The sequence below is a fragment of the Rhinatrema bivittatum genome, chromosome 2, assembly GCF_901001135.1.
Source record: "Rhinatrema bivittatum chromosome 2, aRhiBiv1.1, whole genome shotgun sequence".
In the NCBI taxonomy this organism is placed as follows: domain Eukaryota; kingdom Metazoa; phylum Chordata; class Amphibia; order Gymnophiona; family Rhinatrematidae; genus Rhinatrema; species Rhinatrema bivittatum.
Genome location: NC_042616.1, coordinates 648,463,348 through 648,484,990, shown reverse-complemented (window position 1 = coordinate 648,484,990; position 21,643 = coordinate 648,463,348). Strand labels below are relative to the sequence as shown.

Below are 21,643 nucleotides of genomic sequence, written 5' to 3'. Positions count from 1 at the left end.
CTCCTCAGAGGCTGGATCCTGATGCCTGGGCCTCTGAATAGGCCAGGACGGGTCCAGGCCTGATGCTGGGGCCCAGTCCAGAGGCCAGGTCTTGACACCTGGCCCTTTGCCCAAGCGCATCCCCAGCGGACAGCATCATTTCAAGAAAGAAGAGGAAGAAGAAAGAAGACAGTGGATCTATGAGGCCTAGGCGCTCATGACCGGGCCTGGGTCTGATCATGGGCCAAAGCTCAGGCATAAGGACCAGATCACCAAACCTGGGCCTTCTGTAGAGTCTAGGCTGAGTTCACAATGACCTACTTTGGCCTAGGCCTACTCAAGACCAAGACTTAGGTGTGGGCCTTGTCGTCTCTCTGGATTGAGTAAGTGGGAGCTAGGGAAGATCCTGGCCCTGGCATTCTTTTGGGTAGGAGGGATGAGTGGTAGAAATGGGATGCCTTGGGAGGCCTTGTTTCTTTTTTTTCCATTTTTTATATGTTGATTTCATTTTTTTTTAATAAATAAACAAAATAAATATTAAACAAAATTACATTTGTGGAGATTCCCCCCTAAAAATGAAACAAAATGAAATTTTTACTTCTTCCCATGACTAGTTTTGTTTTTTTTAAAACTCTTTATTTTCATAATTTCCAAAATTTAAGTCATACAATGACATACATAGAATGACGAACGATCCATAAGAAAAATGGAACAATATAGGAAAGAAAAATATTTCAAGCAAATAATCATCCTCATAAGACCTCAAAATTGGGGACTATAATTTTAACAAAATATCAATGAAAGAATAATGACCAGTAAAATAAATTTTCCACTGTATCTTGGACTTTATCTTAAAAAATTAGGAAGAATTAGATAGGGGTTTCTCTCTATTCTGCAAAAAACTTTCCAGCTGATCTGGATAAAAAAAAATATGTTTAACAATACCTAATTTAACAACACATTTACATGGAAATTGAAAAATAAATAAAGCGCCTATATCTAACACTCATTGTTTCTTTTGCAAGAAAATGTTCCTTCTCAGTTGAGTGGTTTTAGCTACATCAGGAAACATGGCAAGTTGTTGGCCTAAAAAACCTCTTGTCTGAGGCACGAAAAAACATTTTCATGGTCCAAATTCTATTAGGTTCCAGGGCAAATATCACCAATAAAGTGGCAAAGCCCTCAATATCGACCTGAGAGTCCTGGAGCATGGCTGTTAAATTATCTAATACATTGGGTTGCATAGAAAGATTGCCCAATGGTACAGCAGAAGGTCTAAAAGAAACATAAAAAGCTTTAGTGATAGGTGGTATGGAATCACTTGGTACCTTAAGTACCTCCACATAAAACTTCCTAAGTATTTCAATAGGAGAGATAGTATTAGACTTGGGAAAATTAAGAATTCTCAAATTCAGCCTCCTTGAATTATTTTCTAAGGCTTCTAACCTTCGCTGATTAAATTCTTGCCCTTTAATCAATGCAGTATCACATTTACTTAATGTTTCACATTGCTTTTCCAAATGAGAAATACAATCTAATTTACACGATAGCTGTATCATTTCCCTGAACCTGAGATTGAATGGAACCAGTAGAAATATTCTCAATTTTAGACCTGAGAGAAATTTCCAGTCCCTTGATAACAGTCCATAGTGCTTCCATGGTAATCTGTGCAGGTCTCTCAGGAAGATTAAGAGAAATACTTTAAGAAAATACCTGTGGGGTATTAGAAGCAACAGATAGAAACTGAAGAGCCAATGAAGCAGGTTCCACCACAACAAGAGAAGCTTGTGAAGCACTTATAGGCTGAGACAAGTTCTCCTGCAAACCTGATACAAGCGCAGAGTCCAATCTAGGTGGTGAGCAGAGATCAGGGCTGAGGGAGGTGGAATTCTCTGACAAAGAAGCGGCAGGACCAGACATGCCAATCCGAGATAGCCCAGATGGAGTACTGGTACTCAAAGGCTCCAAAAACCCATCAATGGTCGGCTGGGACACCAAGGGGGGAGGAACAGTGGGATTGGGGGGGGGGGTTGAAACGAGCAGTCCCATTCCTCTTCTTCCCCATACAGCCAGAAAGATGAATGCAATGGAAGAAATAACAGTGAGGGAGCAAGGAGCTTACTTGAGGGAGTCTGCAGAGTGGGAAACCACAAGAGATGTCCAAAGGATTCCACAGTTGGACAAAGCCACGTGCGCCTTTGGAGCACACGACTTTGGCGACACACCGGTGGCAGCTGCACACCACTGTGGGCCCAACTTTAAAGGCCCCTCCCAGCGTCCAGCAGAGATGATGCCAGGATGCCTCAGGCTCACCAGGAATCTGAGCCCTGATGGAGCAAGGTGGAACAGCACTCCGGGGAAACACAGGGCAGCTCTCCCTCACCGATCGAGACCTCCTCATCTCTCTCCCCTCTCTGGAGTCCCAATCTGTGTGCTGCTGCAGGCCTGATTTTAAAGGCCCCTCCCAGCGTCTAGCAGAGATGATGTCAGGACGCCTCGGGCTCACCAGGAACTGGAGCCCCAATGGAACAAGGTTTAACAGCACTCCAGGGAAACACAAGGCAGCTCTCCCTCGCCGATCGAGACCTCCTCACCTCTCTCCCCTCCTCACCTATCTCCCCTCTGATAGATGCGCTATTCAAGATTTTAGGATCCTAGCAAGAGTGGCATATTTAAAGGCAGCTAAAGAAAAAAACATGAGTGAACAATTCACAACCATTCAATCAACCAAAATAAATACGTGTGTAAATTTTTAGAGGCATCAAACATGGAGCTTCATCAATATGCTTTTTTTGATGAAGAACTCCTTCTCTTGTCATCAAATGCCAGTCTTTTATATTTTGCTTCAGATAGTACTCCAAATATCTTAAATGTGAGTTCCAATGTAAAAATTTAAAATGAGATGACTCAAATGTCAGTCATTGAGAAAAAAATTATTTAGCTTTTGCTTTTCCTCAAGGGTCAGTATTTGTGAGATTTCCTGATGAAGAATTCTCGAAACACTGATGTCGGGACTAGCAGTGCAGTATAATTGTTTGTCATGGAAGACAGTTTGAAAGAAGAAAACCTCGCGAATACCGACCCTTGAGGAAAAGCAACTGCTAAGTAATTTTTTTTCTCATTGACATTTGAGGCATCTCATTTTAAAGTTTCATGTTGGAACTCATATTTAAGAAATTTGGATCACTATTGGAAAGCAAAATGTAAAAGCCTGGCAGATGATGACAAGGGGTGGAATGCTTCATCAGAAAAAGCATATTGATGAAGTTCAACGTTTGATGCCTCTAAAAAAGTATACATTTATTTTTGTTAATTCAATGGATGTGAATTGTTCACTCAAATTTTTTGCTTACTTATTTATATTAATATGTGGTGTGTTTGTTCCTTTTTTGTTCTACAATATATAAAGGTAGAACACCTTGTACAAGGACATGACTGCTGGTGATACACCGTATGGAGTCCTGCAGGTTATTTGTGGCAGAGATGGAGCCCTTCTATAGGGTATGTTAAGCTCCATTTTCCATTACAACTACTTTTTCAGTCCTGTCTTGATATATTCAGTATTGTTGAGAGATATGTATAAAACATCTGGAAGCAGTGGTTGCAAATATATCTCATGCATATTCATTGTGCTTATCCTGAAAAGATTAATGGCTGGGGATTCCTGAGGACAGGTTTTGGAACCCCTGTACTAGAGGTATAGGGTAAATTTTAAAATGCTGGTGCGCACCAATCCCAAGAGATATGCGTGTGGCCGGGCTGCACGCGTTTTCCAAAGGCCACAGCCACGTCCATATTTCTCAGTATGCGCGGAAGAGCTGGGTTTGAAAAAAGGGGTGTGCCAGGGGAGGGCCAGGGACTAAGTGGGACATGGACGGACCGGGGCAGAGTTATTAGGCCAGTCCACGCAACTTACTGCTCCTCCATAGAGCAGATAAGTTAAAAAACAACAAAAAAAGGATAATAAGGGGGGTTTTAAGGGTTGGAAAGGATAGGGGAAAAGGCAGGCAGGTTAGTTAGGGGGTTAGGAACTTCCTACCAGTCCATTCCTTTATTGGAGCAGACTGGGAAGGAACTGGGGAAATGCCCTATTGCATCGCCGCACGTTTCTAAGAAAATCCCACCCCCCCCTGCGCGATATAAAATCAGGCACACATGTGCGCACAGATAGCTGGTTTTATAACATGCGCATGTCAGCACGTGCATGTTATAAAATCGGTACATCCATGTGCGTGTGTCTGGAACCACAGGCACATGGACACCCGCACAGTTGTTTTAAAATTTACCTTTGTATGTAGAATGATGTAGTAGCTCCTTGTCAAGGGAAGAATAACTGAACCAGCTCCTGGTTTACTCCAATGCATGCAATGAGACATAGTTCTGCTTCTCTTATGGAATTCAATAGAGAAATCAGAACTACATTTCTATGCATGCAATGGGGTAAATCCAGGACTGGATTGGCTTGTTCCCCTTGATATGGAGCTACATGGTCACCCTAGATATGTGTCTCCAAAAAACTTGCTTAAATCATAATTTGGCTTACACTAACATCATCTGATAGTTGATAGAATAGAAATCATCTTCCCACACACATAGCATTCCAGATATACAAAGCTTCCTTACAACAGATGTTGTATGTTTTTGATCCTTGTAAACTCTCAGCAGGATTAAACCATCATCTCTAACCATTATACTTAATTACTACAGCAAGAGGTCAATTTTCAAAGGGATCCAGGCACCTAGATCCCTTTGGGTGAAAACTGCATCCTCCAATCCCGATAAAACTACATGCCAACTTTCATAATGTGCACTTTTAGCCAGATTAAAATAGGTATTCCCTGGGGTTTATTAAGAGGAGTAAACTTCAGATCTACAATCACATTTTCTAGTTTACATGTGTAGTTGTACCCTGTTCCTTGTTCCACAGAAACAGCAAATGCAAAGAACACTTGTAGTAGCTCTTTGAAAGTCCTCTTGTACTTTGTACCTCTGTAACCTACTGAAAATTGCACCTTCAATTATAATGAGAATTAGAGAAAAACACAAATACAGTGTACAAAACTACTCCCTGTTCTTGGATTATTCTTCATACTTTTCTCTCTGCTTGAGAGCATAGATTTCAGTTACAGGCATATTGCATATCCCAGGTTTGCTTTGCAAATAATCTTTCAAACCTAACATACATTTGATGGTGAATATTTTACTAGAGATGTGCATCGTTAAGCCTTGGGCTTTGTTTTGGGGTCCCCCACGGGAAATTTCATTTTTCTTGCGGTTCAGAGGTTTTTTTGTTTGGGGGGGGGGGTGTTACAATTTTCGTGTTAGTGCACACTACAAGGAGTTAATGCACGCTAACTCCCAATAGTGCGCACTAACCTGAAAATTGCGGCCCCCGAAAAAAAACCAACCCTAATTCGGGAAAAAAACCCTAATTTGGGAAAAACAAATGCACATCTCTAATATTTACCACATTCTAACCTTTTATATTTCATCTGAAGTAGAATAAATCTTTATGAAATATCCTACATTTTTGTTCCAGATTTTCTGATAGCAAGCTACCATGGTGTATTTACCAAACATTTCACAATTCATTTTTTATTCAAAACTATTCCTGCAACCCTGCAAAAGGCCACACTGTGTACATGCAAATTCCATGTTGCGTACCTGTAAGCCCTCAATGGCTAGCCTGAGGATAGAAGGAGTCAGCTTGGAGGCTTGCTTGAAAGAGAAATTGCTCCAGTCTATAATTAAAACGAAACCATTAATCTGAAGCTCCTGGTCTTCAATGAGAACTTCCAAAGACAACAGAATAGCCCGTAGAATGTCTATGAAGGAGTTCCTGTAGTCAAAACAAAAAAATAAAAATTTGTCATTTTCTTTGGATCTATGTCAATGTTCATGGTAAAGGAACAACTTCAGTTCCTCAAAGTATTAGCTTTGCTAACTGAAGGATGAGGGCTTCAGATTTACAGGCGTTTGCTATCACATACCTACCATTTACTGTAAGAGCAATTGTGTTCAAATTGGACAATTAACCACATGAATTTTTAGCTTATTGATAGTTGACACAGCCATGTGCAACCTAAGGGCCTATTTCATCAAGGTATTTTCCCATAGTCACAAACTGGGAGAAAAGTCTTAGTGAACCAGGCAGTAAATTTGTTAGATTTTTGAGGCAATTCTTATCCTACAAAGATTAAATCAATCTATTAAGTTTAGAAAACATTTCTGCACTTTCAGTAGGACAGAATAAAGCATGCTATATAAAAAAAATGTACCATGACATGGTAACCATGACAACTGGCCATGTTGCATAATATAGAAATATAAACAGATTCCTGAAAAGGTCTAGCTTTCTAAACTCCTGGATTCATCAAAATGCTGTAAATATAGCAGATATAGAGTCCACGATAAAAAAGGGGGCTTCTTCAGGCTAATTTGCAATGAGAGAGAGAGAGAGAGACAGACAGACAGACTGACTTTGTAGAGACCAATATGTAAGTTTACTATTTATACTACAGTAAGAGGGGACACATAACTCAGGGTGAGGTTTGGGGGGGGGGGGGGGGGGGGCAGATTTACATACACAGTCAGATATGAACAGCAAAGTTGACATCAGTGAAGATTTTCTGTCATTTGGAGTGATGAAAAGTAAAAGAGATTTGTACAATGTATTCTCTACCTAGCTTGCTGCACTCTCTCCCTAGCTCCAATTAGCATCTATAGAGGTTCTATCTCTCTCTCTGTCTCAACAGAAGAAAAGGTGTAGTTATCCCTGATGCTCATTACCATTAACAACGCTGTCATTAAGGCCCTAATGATAAATGGCACTATAAGATGAAATCTGCAGATGCTTACAGAAAACTCAGTTGGAACTGTTTAGGGTCTGATTTAAACTGGCATGGGAAAAATAAATGGCCAAAATGTTATTCACCACTTTAGGCAAATAAATGCTGCTAAGAGGCCCATCATATTTTTGAAAACCCAAATAAACCTTTTATTCTGAATTATAAGTTGACCTCTCTTTTCTAGCATATCATTATTAGCTTTATTACAATATCCATGAAGCTCATTATCCCTTTTTGACCACACAAATGGGCCAATTTATCAAAATGCACTAACGCATGTTAAAATGCATTAATGTGTTATTGCATTGTGACAAACAGCCTCCAAAGCCACTCTTAATGACATCTGGAACAGAGTGAAAAAATGCACAGAACATGATCACAGTAGTGTAAACTAAGGTCACAAAGCTAAAAATAGTTGCCCATATTTCAATCATCATTGAGCCTCATTCAAATATGATCCCATGCTTATATGTCCCTGCTACAGATAAAACTTCTATAATGCATTATTAGTTAGATGCTCTACTTTGACTACTGTATCATTGTGAACCACTTCTCTTTGAGGGAGGAGATATACAAGTGTAACTTAAAAAGCAAAACAATGGGGGAAAACTGCATAAAAGAACACAAAATAAAAATCATGTGCTTTAATGATGCACTTAGGGAAGAGTACCCAAATTATAGCTACACAATGCAAGGTTCCAAATTAGGAGTTCCTCCAAAGCAGTACAGGCTGGCAAAAGCACAAATTGTATACCAATCAACAATGCTGAACATCAGCAATTTAGAGAATTTTCATATTCAAATCGTGGGGGTGGAAGCATTGTTGATTGGTCCACATTAGGAGTCACCATTCAGGAAAAGGATCTAGGCATCATCATTGATAATACATTGAAATCTTCTGCTCGGTGTGCAGCAGCAATCAAGAAAGCAAATAGAACGCTAAGGATTCTTATGAAAGGAATGGAGAATAAAACAGAGAATAAAGAATAGGGATGTGAATCGTTTTAGGACGATTAAAATTATCGTCCGATAATTTTAATATCGTCTTAAACCGTTATGGAACACAATACAATAGAGATTCTAACGATTTATCGTTATAAATCGTTAGAATCGTGAGCCGGCACACTAAAACCCCCTAAAACCCACCCCCGACCCTTTAAATTAAATCCCCCACCCTCCCGAACCCCCCCCAAATGAGTTAAATAACCTGCGGGTCCAGCGGCGGTCCGGAACGGCAGCGGTCCGGAACGGGCTCCTGCTCCTGAATCTTGTTGTCTTCAGCCGGCGCCATTTTCCAAAATGGCGCCGAAAAATGGCGGCGGCCATAGACGAACACGATTGGACGGCAGGAGGTCCTTCCGGACCCCCGCTGGACTTTTGGCAAGTCTCGTGGGGGTCAGGAGGCCCCCCACAAGCTGGCCAAAAGTTCCTGGAGGTCCAGCGGGGGTCAGGGAGCGATTTCCCGCCACGAATCGTTTTCGTACGGAAAATGGCGCCGGCAGGAGATCGACTGCAGGAGGTTGTTCAGCGAGGCGCCAGAACCCTCGCTGAACGACCTCCTGCAGTCGATCTCCTGCCGGCGCCATTTTCCGTACGAAAACGATTCGCGGCGGGAAATCGCTCCCTGACCCCCGCTGGACCTCCAGGAACTTTTGGCCAGCTTGTGGGGGGCCTCCTGACCCCCACGAGACTTGCCAAAAGTCCAGCGGGGGTCCGGAAGGACCTCCTGCCGTCCAATCGTGTTCGTCTATGGCCGCCGCCATTTTTCGGCGCCATTTTGGAAAATGGCGCCGGCTGAAGACAACAAGATTCAGGAGCAGGAGCCGGTTCCAGACCGCTGCCGTTCCGGACCGCCGCTGGACCCGCAGGTTATTTAACTCATTTGGGGGGGGTTCGGGAGGGTGGGGGATTTAATTTAAAGGGTCGGGGGTGGGTTTTAGGGGGTTTTAATGTGCCGGTTTTGCGATTTTAGATTTTTAGATTTTTTCACGATTTTTCACGATATTTTACCCCCCCAAACGGCAACAATACGATTCCCTCCCCCTCCCAGCCGAAATCGATCGTTAAGACGATCGAGGACACGATTCACATCCCTAATAAAGAATATCATAATGCCTCAGTATCGCTCCATGGTATGACCTCATCTTGAATACAGTGTGCAGTTCTGGTCACCACATCTCAAAGAATATATAGCAAAACTAGAAAAGGTACAGAGCAGGGAGACCAAAATGATAAAAAGGATAGAACAATTGCCCTCTGAGGAAAGGCTAAAGAGGTTAGGACTCTTCAGCTTGGAGAAGAGATGGCTAAAGGGAGATATGATAGAGTTCTATAAAATAATGAGTGGAGTGGAATAAGTAAACCTGAATTGGTTGTTTACTCGTCCAAAAAGTACAAAGTCTAGGGAACACACATTGAAGTTACTAAAACTTATGGGGTAGATTTTTAAAAAGCGCGCCTTCGTGTACTTTTGTTGGCACATCAGGCGCAAACAAAAGTACGCTGGATTTTAGTAGATACACGCGTAGCCGCGCGTATCTGCTAAAATCCTGGATCGGCGCGCGCAAGGCTGCCGGTTTCGTGTAGCCGGCGCGCGCCGAGCCGCACAGCCTGCCGCCGTTCCCTCCGAGGCCGCTCCGAAATCGGAGCGGCCTCGGAGGGAACTCGCTTTCGCCCTCCCCTCACCTTCCCCTCCCTTCCTCTATCTAACCCACACCCCCGGCCCTATCTAAACCCCCCCCTACCTTTGTTGGGGGATTTACGCCTCCCGGAGGGAGAAGTAAATCCCCGCGTGCCAGCGGGCCGCTAGCGCGCTGAGACGCGACCTGGGGCGGTTCCGGCGGGCGCGGCCACGCCCCCGGACCGCCCCGAACCAAAACCACGCCCCCGGGCCCGCCCCCGAAACGCAGCGTCCCGCCCTCAAAACACCGCGCCGATCGGCCCCGCCCCCGACACGACCCCCTCGAAAAACCCCAGGACTTACGCGAGTCCCGGGGCTCTGCGCGCGCCAGTAGGCCTATGGAACATAGGCGCACCGGCGCGCAAGGCCCTGCTCGCGTAAATCCGGGCGGATTTACGCTAGCAGGGCTTTTAAAATCCGCCCCTATAAGAGAAAATATTTTTTTTACTCAATGCATAAGTAAGCTCTGGAATTTTATGTCAGAGGATGTGGTGAAAGCTGCATTTAAAAAAGCTTTGAACATGTTCCTGGAGGAAAAGTCCATAAACCATTATTAAGTTGGAGTTGCAGAAATCCACTGTTCATCCGTGGACTGAACAGCATGGAATCTATCTACCCTTTGGGATCCTGCCAGGTACTTGTGACCTGGATTAACCACTGTTGGAGTCAGGATACTGGGTTTGGTCTGAACAAGTATGGCCAATCTAATGTTCTTATGTTCTAAAGCATGATGAACTTCAGTCATGTAAGGCTAATTCATCTATTCAGAAAACTATCAATGATTTTCAGTGTTTGTATTGTACCTTATTTTAACTGCTTAATAATTCCCCTGCTCAAAAAATTGCTCAGATGGCATAAGATATACTTTTTTTTTACTCAGATGATTCAATAGTTAAACCCTCCACAGCTCCAAAAGTATGATGCACGCACAGCAACCCAGCATAAGAAGGTTAGAAGCAGTGGGAAATGTGCCCACACAAGAGCTCCTTCTCTGATTTGCCTATCCAGCAGGCCTCCATCCACAGTATCCTCATCACAATTATATTCATAAAAGAGGTTCTGTCTTCCTATATATCACTCATGTCAGGATACTGCAAACCTCATCACCATATCACCCACACTAGGAAAGTGAGCTAATACAGATCTCTTTTCATCTCCCACGTTTTTGCTGTAAGAGTGAAATAGCAGATAAGATGTATACGGTAGAAATTGCAGCCAGAAAATATTCATTATTATTTTTATTTTTGCTTTGTTTTATTTTTATTAATCAGTTTGTTTTATTTTGATTCTTTTTCATTTTAATGTGCACTAAATCGAGTTAGTGCACACTAAATCCCATTAGTGCGCACTAATATGGTTTAGTGCGCACTAAAAACTAAGGGGCAGATTTTCAAAGGGTTACGTGCGTAACTTACGCACGTAACCCCAAAATCATGCTCCTGTGCGCACAGAACCTATTTTGCATAGGCTCAGTGATGCGCTCAAGCCCCGGGATGCATGTATGTCCCGGGGCTTTGAAAAAGGGCTGGGAAGGGACGGGGCCGGGGGTTGGGCGCCGGTCCAGGGGTGGTCCGGGGGCAGGACCGAGGCCTCCGGCACAGTGGCTGTGCTGGGGGATGGTGCGCTGGCAGCCAGCTGGCACACGCAAGTTACCCCTACCAGAGGCAGGCGTAAATCATGAAAGAAAGGTGGTGGGGGGGGGATTTAGGTAGGGCTGGGGAGTGGGTTAGATAGGGGAAGGGAGAGGAAGGTGGGGGGGAGCGGAAGGAAGGAAAGTTCCCTCCGAGGCCGCTCCGATTTTGCAGCAGCCTTGGAGGGAGCGGGGAAAGCCATCGGGGCCCCCCTAGGGCTTGGCGCGCGCAAGGTGCAGAAGTGTGCACCCCCTTGCACGCGCTGACCCTGGATTTTATAACATGCGCGCGGCAGCACGAGCATGTTATAAAATCGGGTGTACATTTTTTCGCGCTGGGTAGCGCGCACAAATGTACCCTGCGCGCAGGTTACAAAATCTGCCCCAAAATGAAAAACATGTATGCACATCCATAGTACAGGGCCCCTTTTAGATCCTCCACTGAATTATGTCACCTTTAAAAGGTCATAGTTTTGGTAGTAAATGAATAAAGCATGTTCCATCCTATGCGCTTAAGTTCGTTTTGAAAATCCATGGATAGTTGGTTAGGTAAGCTCAGGTATTCACTCATGTAAAGTTATAAGTATGCAAACATATTTTAAAATCAAAATGTACGTGTGTAGGCGCTGACTCTGCCTCAACTTTTACCCGCTAGAACACCTCTGTTCAGTTCGCATTAAAGTATGTTTGAAGTCGGGTTATGCACATACTTTTACATGCACAGAGCCCCGGCCAATTTTGTTACTGCCATTTCTGTATAGAAAACCAGGTTCTATGTGCATAAATGGCTTTGAAAATTCCTCCCTTAAAAAGCATACACGTACATTTTCCATGAAAAAAATTTCTGCAGACTTTTAGCTGCTGTAACTTGTGCATGTAAATCTGGTAGGATAATTTTCAAGCAAATCCATGCAAATTGTTGAGACTTATGTGTGTTTTTGCTGACTTTCTTATGAAAATATCCTTTAAATGCAGGGAGGACAACATTCAAAGCTATTTGCGTTACTAGATAAGTGGATGTGCAGAGATTTATCTTGGTATTTTATAAACTGTGCGGGGAGTTGCTGCACAGTTTATAAAATACAGTGCAGTTCTGCTCTGAATGTTCACGCATATGTTTCAGTGCATATTTTAAAACATGCAACTGTACTTGAAATCACCAGTTTGCCGATACTTCTGTTAGTTTACTCAGTCTGTCTCCAGTTCACCCTGGACTTCCCTCAGTTCACCCAGGCCTCTCACCCCAAAATAGCAGGTAACAGATGAGTTGGATATTGATTACATTAGATAATTAGCAGGTGTAAAATCGTGCAAATAAGTTGCTTAACGTATTCACCTAAATCTCTTATATAATAGCAACTTCTGCACATACCTCTTGACCAGGCTCCAGAATACCTATAGATTGCCCCTTTTTTAGGCAGGTAAATGTGCACGTGAAACAGAAAATATATGTATACTTCTGAAATTTATAAAATAGCAAATACATGAATGCAAGCTACTTACGCGTCTGTATTCTACTCTTTCACGAAAACTCCCTTTGAAAATCTACTCCATATTCTGTCAAATGATTTCTATTAAGGAAGTGTTGTTACAGTAAAGACTTTCACTGGAGAGAACTATATAGACCATCTCTAGAAATCACATATTCTTTGGCAGTCTAATTATCTAATAACATTATAATACCACCTGTTTAGCTAGACTACATTAGGCACCGTACCTTTTAATTATGTTATTAACCCCATATATCTTAATCCAAGTTAATTCGACCTGTTCATTGTAAGACATTTACTTGTCATTGTTATTGTTGAGAATGTAAACCGAATTGATCAATAATTCTGTTATTGGAAAGTCGGTATAGAAAAATGCTAAATAAATAAATAAATAAGTCCCAAAGACATGTTCCTAATGAGAAGGGAAAGAGTATGATGTGAAAGATTGCCCCTAGCAGGAAAATCCATATTTGTTATGGGTGATTTCAACCTTCATATAGATGCTCTACATTGATCCACAGCATGTCAGGCATTTTTAGATTCAATGAACATGCTTGGCTGGGAACAGATAATTCATAAATGCACACACAAAGCTCGGCATTCAATAGACAATGTTTGTTAATAAAGATTTGATTACTCTAGATAACATTAAGTATTTGCCACTATGAAAATATCAAACTTTCATTTGATCTTACACTAGGCCAAACAAAAGAATTCCAGAAAAGAATTAATATAGATGACTTGAAGGTAAATATTCTCATCTGTTTTGATGAGTTACTATATGATGGCACTGTGACATAATTCTCAAGATGGGATGAAACTGAGTCAAATTTAGCTAATGAAATCAGCCCTATTCAAACCAGGAAAATAGGCTGCATAAGGAAAAATGCACCCTGGTACACTGATGATCTTAGAAGAGTAACCCTCATTTTGCATGTCCTTGAACAAAAATAGAGAAAGAATCCAACTATCCAAACCTTACAGGGATAGATATTGAGAGGCCAGCTAGCTAAGTAACTTAGGCCTGGATTTATCAAAATGCACTAAATATCGCATGTGATAGGAAAAGGGGTGTATTTTATGGTAATAGGCAGTTTATTGCAATTTGCACTAATACCTATGTGAAGTGCTATCTTAGCACAAATTGCGATAAGTGCCAGAATTGTTGTATTTCCTATATACATCCACTGGGGGGACAATGTTTAGTAGTTTTAAGCTTTTGGAGAGCCAGTCTAGCTATCGGGGCCCTCCGAGAGACAGAGAGAGAGAGAACCTAGCCATAGTGCCCTCACACTAATAGGTATTTATATTTCTATGGGAGGCCCACCTAGTCATTCGATGTGAGGTTTAGGTATTAGTGTAGGGGTTAGGGGCCACTTTGACATTCAAAGTGAGACGTACGAACAGAACAGTGCTCTCTTGTGAAGATTTGATGACCTTCGGAGTGAGGAAACTCACCCAAAGATGAGATTTGTGCAATGTTCTCTCAACCTAGCTTGATGGACTCTCTACCTGGGTAACATCATACTAGGTTGAGAGAACATTGCACAAATCTTATCTTTGGGTGAGTTTCCTCACTCCAAAGGTCATCAAATCTTCACAAGAGAGCACTGTTCTGTTCGTACGTCTCACTTTGAATGTCAAAGTGGCCCCTAACCCCTACACTAATACCTAAACCTCACTTCAAGTGACTAGGTGGGCCTTCCATAGAGATATAAATACCTATGTAGTGTGAGGGCATTACGGCTAGGTGTGCTCCCTCTCTCTCTCTCTCACTCTTTCTCTCTCTCCCCCCTGATAGCTAGGCTGGTTCTCTAGGAGCTTAAAAGGGCATGTGCAGAAACATTGCAACACATGATAAAGCCCTATTGCACAGCTTTACACAAATGAAAAAGGTGTAGTTAAAGCCATACTGGATGAGACTTTTTTTTTTTAGTTATTATGAAATTATTTTTGTGTCCATTTGTATTTTGTTTGTTTTGTTTTTATTATGTATGTATATTTTTTATATCACCTAGGCCTAACAGTGTTAGGCGATTAATAAATTTTATAAATGAAAAATGAAAGGACCCTGGAGACAGTTGTTTCTGAGACTCAATCTTGTAATATTAAATTGATCAAAGACTTTGGTAATTGCTTGAGAAGGTTGGCGTTTATAGAGAACCATACTCGACACTTAAATCTCCGATTTTTGAATTTTCCTAAGGTTGTAGGCGAAGATTCCTACTGAACTCTAAAGAAATATTTTCTAGAAATACTACAGTTTTAGGAAGGAAAAATCCCCTCCATAAATAAGTCATTTTTTCTATCAGCTGCAAATAAAGAGAGAACATCTCAAAATCAATGCCCAGAACTTATTGTTGATTTAACTCAATTTCTTGACGATTCTACTGCAGAGATTTATGATCGTGCAACACTTCTTGTTTCTTTTATTTCAGAACAAGAACTAAGTGAAGTAATGAAGAGATACTTTAAGAATATCTCTGTACTTTTTTATGGACAGATAATTTGTATCTTTCTGGACTTTGCTCGATTTACTCAAGAATGCAGACGTAATTTCCTTACTCTCCAACCACAGATTACTTCATTAGGGTTTTCCTTTGTATTAAGGTACCCTTGTAAATGTATAATTCGTTCTCAGAATGAATGTTTTGTATTTTTTTACCTGAGCAACTCAAATCCTTCATTAACTCTAGGAGTATATTATTTTCCTCTCCTGGGAAAAGTTAGGCCCATTTAGATCCATGATATAAGGTTGCCGATTTCACTTTAAGCTTATTTCTTTATATTTATGATTAATTCTTCCATTATTACACATATTTGTTTATTGAATTTCCTTCTGGGAAAATGACTTATTAATGGGATTTAATTTTCCTGTAATATATGTTACTTCTCTGTTTCTGATAAGCCATTTTTGTTTTCTGTAGTAAGGTGATGTCTTGCTTGAATTGTTGAAATTATTAAAAAAAAAAAAAGAGCTTCTATTCAACCCATCATAAAGAATAAAAGCACTGATCTACAAGACATTAGATCCAATAGACCAGTCTCATCACTACCCTTTTTTGTGAAGGTTATGAAGAAAGTGGTACTGCATCAACTATCAGAGTACCTTGAAGATAATAATCTTCTAACCAATTTGGCTTTAGAGAAAAAACATTCCACAGAGACACTATTGCTATCAATGCTTGATGTCATTTGGCAAGGTTTTGAGGCTGGAAATAGTTATATTCTTGTGTTATTAGACCTAATCACAGCGTATGACATAGTTGAGCACAATATCCTCTTATTAAGATTAAATGAAATCAGTATTTGTGGACTAGCAATGGAATAGTTAAGATCATGCCTTTATGATAGATCTTTTCAGGTAAAAATTGAAAACACTTGCTCTTCTTGGAGACCTGTAAAAACCGGCATCCCACAGGGGTCAAATTATTTTGTTTGGCTCTTTCGGTGCCCCTGTTTAACATTTACCTGTTACCACTTTGCAAGTTACTGGCTGGTCTTAGCCTTAACTTCCGCATATACAGTTCTGGATCTCTATCAACATCTCTCTTTTGCACAGCTTAAAATGTCTATCTATTTACCTCACAGCAATTCAGAAATGGTTAGCTTACAACAGGCTCTCTTTAAACACTGAGAAACAGAAATAATTTATCTCACAAGAAAAAACATTTTCGAACAACCTCAAGCATTTAGATTCAACTCCAAGACACAGTAACATAGTAACATATTAACACAGTAATGATGGCAGAAAAAGATGAAATGATCCATCCAGTCTGCCCAACAAGTTTCTTATGGTAGTAACTGCCACTCCATGCAAGTTATCTTGATGTCTACACTGAGGGCAGCAACTGCCGCTCCTTGCAGATTACCCCCAAGCCTTATGTAAGGGTAGCAATGTTTACAATCCAAACCAAGCAACTGTTAAACTTATTGCAAAATTACTGTTAGCAATGTTTTTACAGGATGCAGCTTTCATGATAATGCAGACAATATTGCTTGAACATGCCTTGCTTTGAACTTGGCCGTAGAAGCAGTCCTGTACTTTGTCCCTCATGTCTGCATATCAGTACCCTGGACTGTAAAAGTCAGGGCCCTGCATTTGCTATCGTCTGAATCCAATTCCCCTTCCCCCCCCCTGCTGACCAAGCAGAAGGCGATGTTGTGTTATAAGCATCAAGGCTAATTGGTTAAGGGTAGTAATTGCAGTGCCTTCTGTTAAGGGTAGTAACTGCTGCTCCGTGCAGAATACCCTATGCACCCTTTTTTAATTTCAAACTTCTAGTCTTTATGGATCTACAGAGTTTATTCCATGCCCTTTTGAATTCATTTACTGTTTTTGTCCTCACCACCTCTTCCGGAAGGGCATTCCAGGCATCCACCTCCCTTTCTGTGAAGAAATATTTCCTGATAATGTTCTGAGTCATACCCCCTGGAACTTTTTTTCATGACCCCTAGTACTACTGATTTCTTTCCAATGGAAAAGGTTTGAAGTTTGTGCATCATTAAAACCTCTCGGGTATCTGAATGTCTGTATCATATCTCCCACACACTTCCTCTCTTCCAGGATATACATATTTTGATCCTTCAGCCTCTCCTCATAAGTCTTCTGATACAGACCTCATACCCATTTTGGTCACCCTTCTCTGGACACCTCCATCTTGTCCTTATCTTTTTTGAGATACAGACTCCAAAACCTGTATAGGCCTCACCAAAAACTTGTACAGGTCTCACCAAGAACCTGTACAAGGGCATTATCACATCCTTTTTCCTGCTAGTTATTCCTCTCTCTATACAGCCCAAAATTATTCTGGCTTTAGCTATCGCCTTGTTGCATTGCTTCTCTACCTTCAGATCACCAAAAATTATTATCCAATGTCTCTCTCCCAGTCCGTGCAAATTAGTCATTCATACTCCCCCCCCCCCCCCCGAATACATAGCTGTTTTGGATTATCGCACCCCAGGTGCATGACTTTGCACTTCTTGGCATGGAATTCCCAGCTGCCAAGTCTTCACCCACTCTTCCTTTCTTAAATTACTTTTCATTCTCTCTACTCCTCCAAGCATGTGCACTCTGTTGCATCATCTTAGCATCATCTGCAAATAGACAAACTTAACCTTCTATCCCTTCTGCAATGTCGCTCACAAAAACAATCTCTATAGCCACCTCAGTATGGGATTTAGGAGTTATTTTAGATTACAAGTTGCCTATGACCAATCATATCCACTCTGTCATCAAACAAGGATTTACAAGATTCAAATTCTCAAGCACTTAAAACCATTACTAGAGTATAATGATTTTTGTACTGCATTGCAGACTCATATTTTCAAACACTGATTACTTTAACTCCCTATTTCTGGGACTTTTGGCTAGTTCCTTAAGATCCTTACAACTGCATCAGAACACTGCAGCTCACATTCTGTCAGACACAAGAAAATGTTATCATATAACATCTGTACTATGCTCATTACACTGGTTGCTAATTCAATATCGCAAACAATATAAAGTGTTAACATTGATCCACAAGATCATTTCAAATAAAGATACTGGCTCAGTGCATCTCTACATTTTTAGGTACTGCAAAGGACATTAAGGTCAGCTAACAAAGGTCTCTTAGATATTCCATCTATACATAGTGCTCATCTCTGGGAGGTTCGAGAGAGGGTGATTTCAATAGCCAGCACAAAGCTTTGGAACACGATGCCAGAATCTTTAAGAATTTTAACAAACTTCAAAACATTTAAGAAAGGCCTAAAACATGGCTTTTAGAAATGGGCATTTATAAATTAATTATTTCCTGAGCAGATTCTCATTTCTATTACTCATAAGAATGTTATATCATTTATATGTGCATACTATGTATGTTTCTGGCTTGTAAACTATAGTATTCATTTCTTTGGAAGGACAGTATATAAATACTTGCAAAAAAATAAATAAATAAATACATAAATAAATATAAAGATTAGGAGTGCATTTTTGAAGAATGAGTGCACAATATAATAAAGCTTCATAGCTGTAACTTTGTGGATATTTCCCATTTGGATCTTAAGGACTTTGTGATTCCCATTGAGCCGATTGAGATCTCCACTCAAGTTCTGGTAGATTAAGGCTGTGGAAAGAATCTTATCAGTAAGAAGTTAGCCCAGAGGGCCGATTACAGAAAAAATGCAACACTTGCCTGCATAAATAGTAACCAGTAACAATACCCAACCAGTCAGGTCTTACTGATGTCTTTGGTGAAGCAAGCTTATATAGAAATGGGAATACTTCCTGAGTGTCCATAACCCATGGTTCTGGGACCTAACTATCCTAATTTTGAGACTCTATGGGACAGACTCATGGCTAATCAATGCAAATTAGACTGCATAGAAATATTTCCTCTGAAGGCTCTCCATGGGATGTTTTGAATGTATACTGCACAGAAGCAAAGATATCCAGACCATGGAGTCAGCACCCAAGAAGAAAATCTGAGAGGTCCCAGTGTTTAAAAACTTCTAAGGACTTTACTGAGCAAGCTGACATGTAATAGAGGGAACTGGAGGTATTCCAGGAGCCCTTAACTGAATTCCCCAAAATGCGTAGGGGAAGGCAACCTTAGAGAAATTAAGCAAGCTCCACTCAAAAGGAGTTCCCTTGAGCTGGACTAGAAGTATATGGAGTATGTAGAGTGGTTAGTCCCAGTCTAGATTGGGAAAAGAATATAGGAAGGATGATTTATATTCTTGGGAGGTAACCCGAGTAGTGACCGACACTCGGCCTGACAAGGTCAAGTTGAAAAGTAGGATATGTAAAGGAATGTATGATAAAACCTCCTTAAAAGCCCTGGACCAGGCATTTAGCCTGGTTCACCTTAAGCCACAGACAGGAAGGAAATGCTGTTCTGAGGTTGCTCACTTCAGAAGAGGATAAGAAGTTAGGCCCAAGGAGGGCCCAGGGAAAAGGAGAAAGCCTAGAGAAGGCAAATACTGCTGAATTATAAGTTATGTTTCTATTTTTATTTTTGTGAACTATGAAGGAAAGTAGAGCTGTTTCTGTTGTGTTTTCTGATCTATATTAAAGCTCTGAGAGACTTGCCAGATATAGCCTGAATCTGTTCTCTGGTTGCCCCAAGATGGCTCACATTACCATAGATTTCTAATATAGCAAGAAGAAAAATCCTTATGAAATTAGACAAATTTCAAAAGAAAATCCTCACTTTGAGAGTGATCACAAAATACAGAAAATAATGATCTGTCCAAGAAAATGGGAGGAATAATAAATATTTTTTAGTCAGTTTTTACAAGGCCAGAGGTAAAAATTAAGTTTAGGGTGTTGCCTGCCTGTTGGGTCTGAGAAGTCAGCCACAGAAAATGACCATGATCTGATACAATAAGAACAAACAGGTCAATACAGTAAAGTGCGGCCGCGGTTACCCTGCTTCTAACCCACCTTCTACTCACAATTTGGCCGCGTTAATCCAACCCGCGATTCACTATCCCCTTTAACCCATTCTTACTGCCTCTTTAAATCAACGAGTAACCCCTTCCGCCCACGGCATGTATATGAAATGTAAACGATCGGATTAGCTATTCCCCCCATTCAGTAACGTGCGCCCCGACTATCGCCTTTTTAACCTGCAGTTTAGCCGCGCGTTTAACCTGCTAATTTACCGCCTACCCCTACCCCTGCGTTAGAGGCAGGGGTAAGGGTAGATGGCAAACTTTCCCACAAAAGAAAACCTAAAAACCTAAAATCCCCTCCTCCCAAAGCGACTGGACATGTAAAATATATAAAACCTAAAATCCCCTCCTCCCGAAGCGACTCGACATGTAAAATATGTGAATAAGTGTAACCAACTTACTTTTGTTTCTATTTCAGCCCTTTCAGCCTTCTCTGCCGTCCTCCAGAGGGGGCAGCCGGCGGGGGCAACCGGCGGCGAAAGTGGCTTCCAGCGGCTCCCGCTGGCGAAGACGGATGAACGCACGCCCGTAGTGCACAGGCGCTCAAGCCAATGATAGCACATGGATGGGCGTGCGTGACGTACGCCGTGACGTACACTCGCTCTAGCTAGCGTACGCTTCACTCTAGCCAGCGAAGCGTACGCCGTGACGTCATGCACTTTGCTGGCTAGAGCACCCAAATTGACGGGCGCTCAAGCCAATGAAAGCACATGAACGCGTGTGCGTGATGTCACGACATACGTCACGCACGCCCGTCCATGTGCTTTCATTGGCTTGAGCGCCCATGCACTACGGGCATGCGTTCGTCCGTCTTCACCGGCGAGGGCCGCTGGAAGCCACTTTCGCCGCCGGTTGCCCCCGCCGGCTGCCCCCTCTGGAGGACGGCAGAGAAGGCTGAAAAGGCTGAAAAAGAAACAAAAAGTAAGTTGGTTACACTTATTCACATATTTTACATGTCGAGTCACTTCGGGAGGAGGGGGTTTTATGTTTTTAGGTTTTACATATTTTACATGCCGAGTCGCTTCGGGAGGAGGGGATTTTAGGTTTTTAGGTTTTCTTTGGTTAAAGTTGGGATCCACTTCCTGGTGCCTGTCATTTCAAATGTCATTTGAAATGACATTTGAAATGACAGGTACCAGCGCACCCAGGATACTGTATAGGCGCTGTATAAAGCGCCTATACAGTAAAATGGGTTGTGCAGGCCTAACGCTTCACGGACGCTTCTTGGACGCAGCTTGCATTTGCATGCGATTTTAATACAGTATCGAGCGGTAGGTGAGCCGGACTGTGCGGGCGGCAAACGCAGGTGCACCCAGCACTAACGCAACTCTTCCTACCGCTCCTTACTATATCGGCCTGAAAATTAGTATCACTTGGCCCAATAGGATTTTCAGCCTGAACATTGAACTTGCCTAAGAGCATTTAGTCTCTAGCTTGATCATTTCTTAAAGAGAAGGCTTAGACATGTTGATTAACTAAGTTATTCAGCTAACTCAATTCTGCCCCAGAATGCCCCTGAAAAGCCTCCCACTTATCTGGATTAATTTTATCCCGATAAGTACTGACAAATATCTAC

The 21,643-nt window shown here is 41.7% G+C and overlaps 1 protein-coding gene across 1 annotated transcript in view; it reads right to left on the bottom strand.

Moving 5' to 3' along the window:
- The window catches only part of CLVS1 (clavesin 1), a 164,666-nt gene that overhangs the window by 131,948 nt on the left and 11,075 nt on the right, over positions 1 to 21,643 (bottom strand). Inside the window, exon 2 of the mRNA XM_029591365.1 lies at positions 5,644 to 5,818. Coding sequence (XP_029447225.1) covers positions 5,644 to 5,818 — 175 coding nt within the window. The remainder of the gene's footprint in view (positions 1 to 5,643; positions 5,819 to 21,643) is intronic.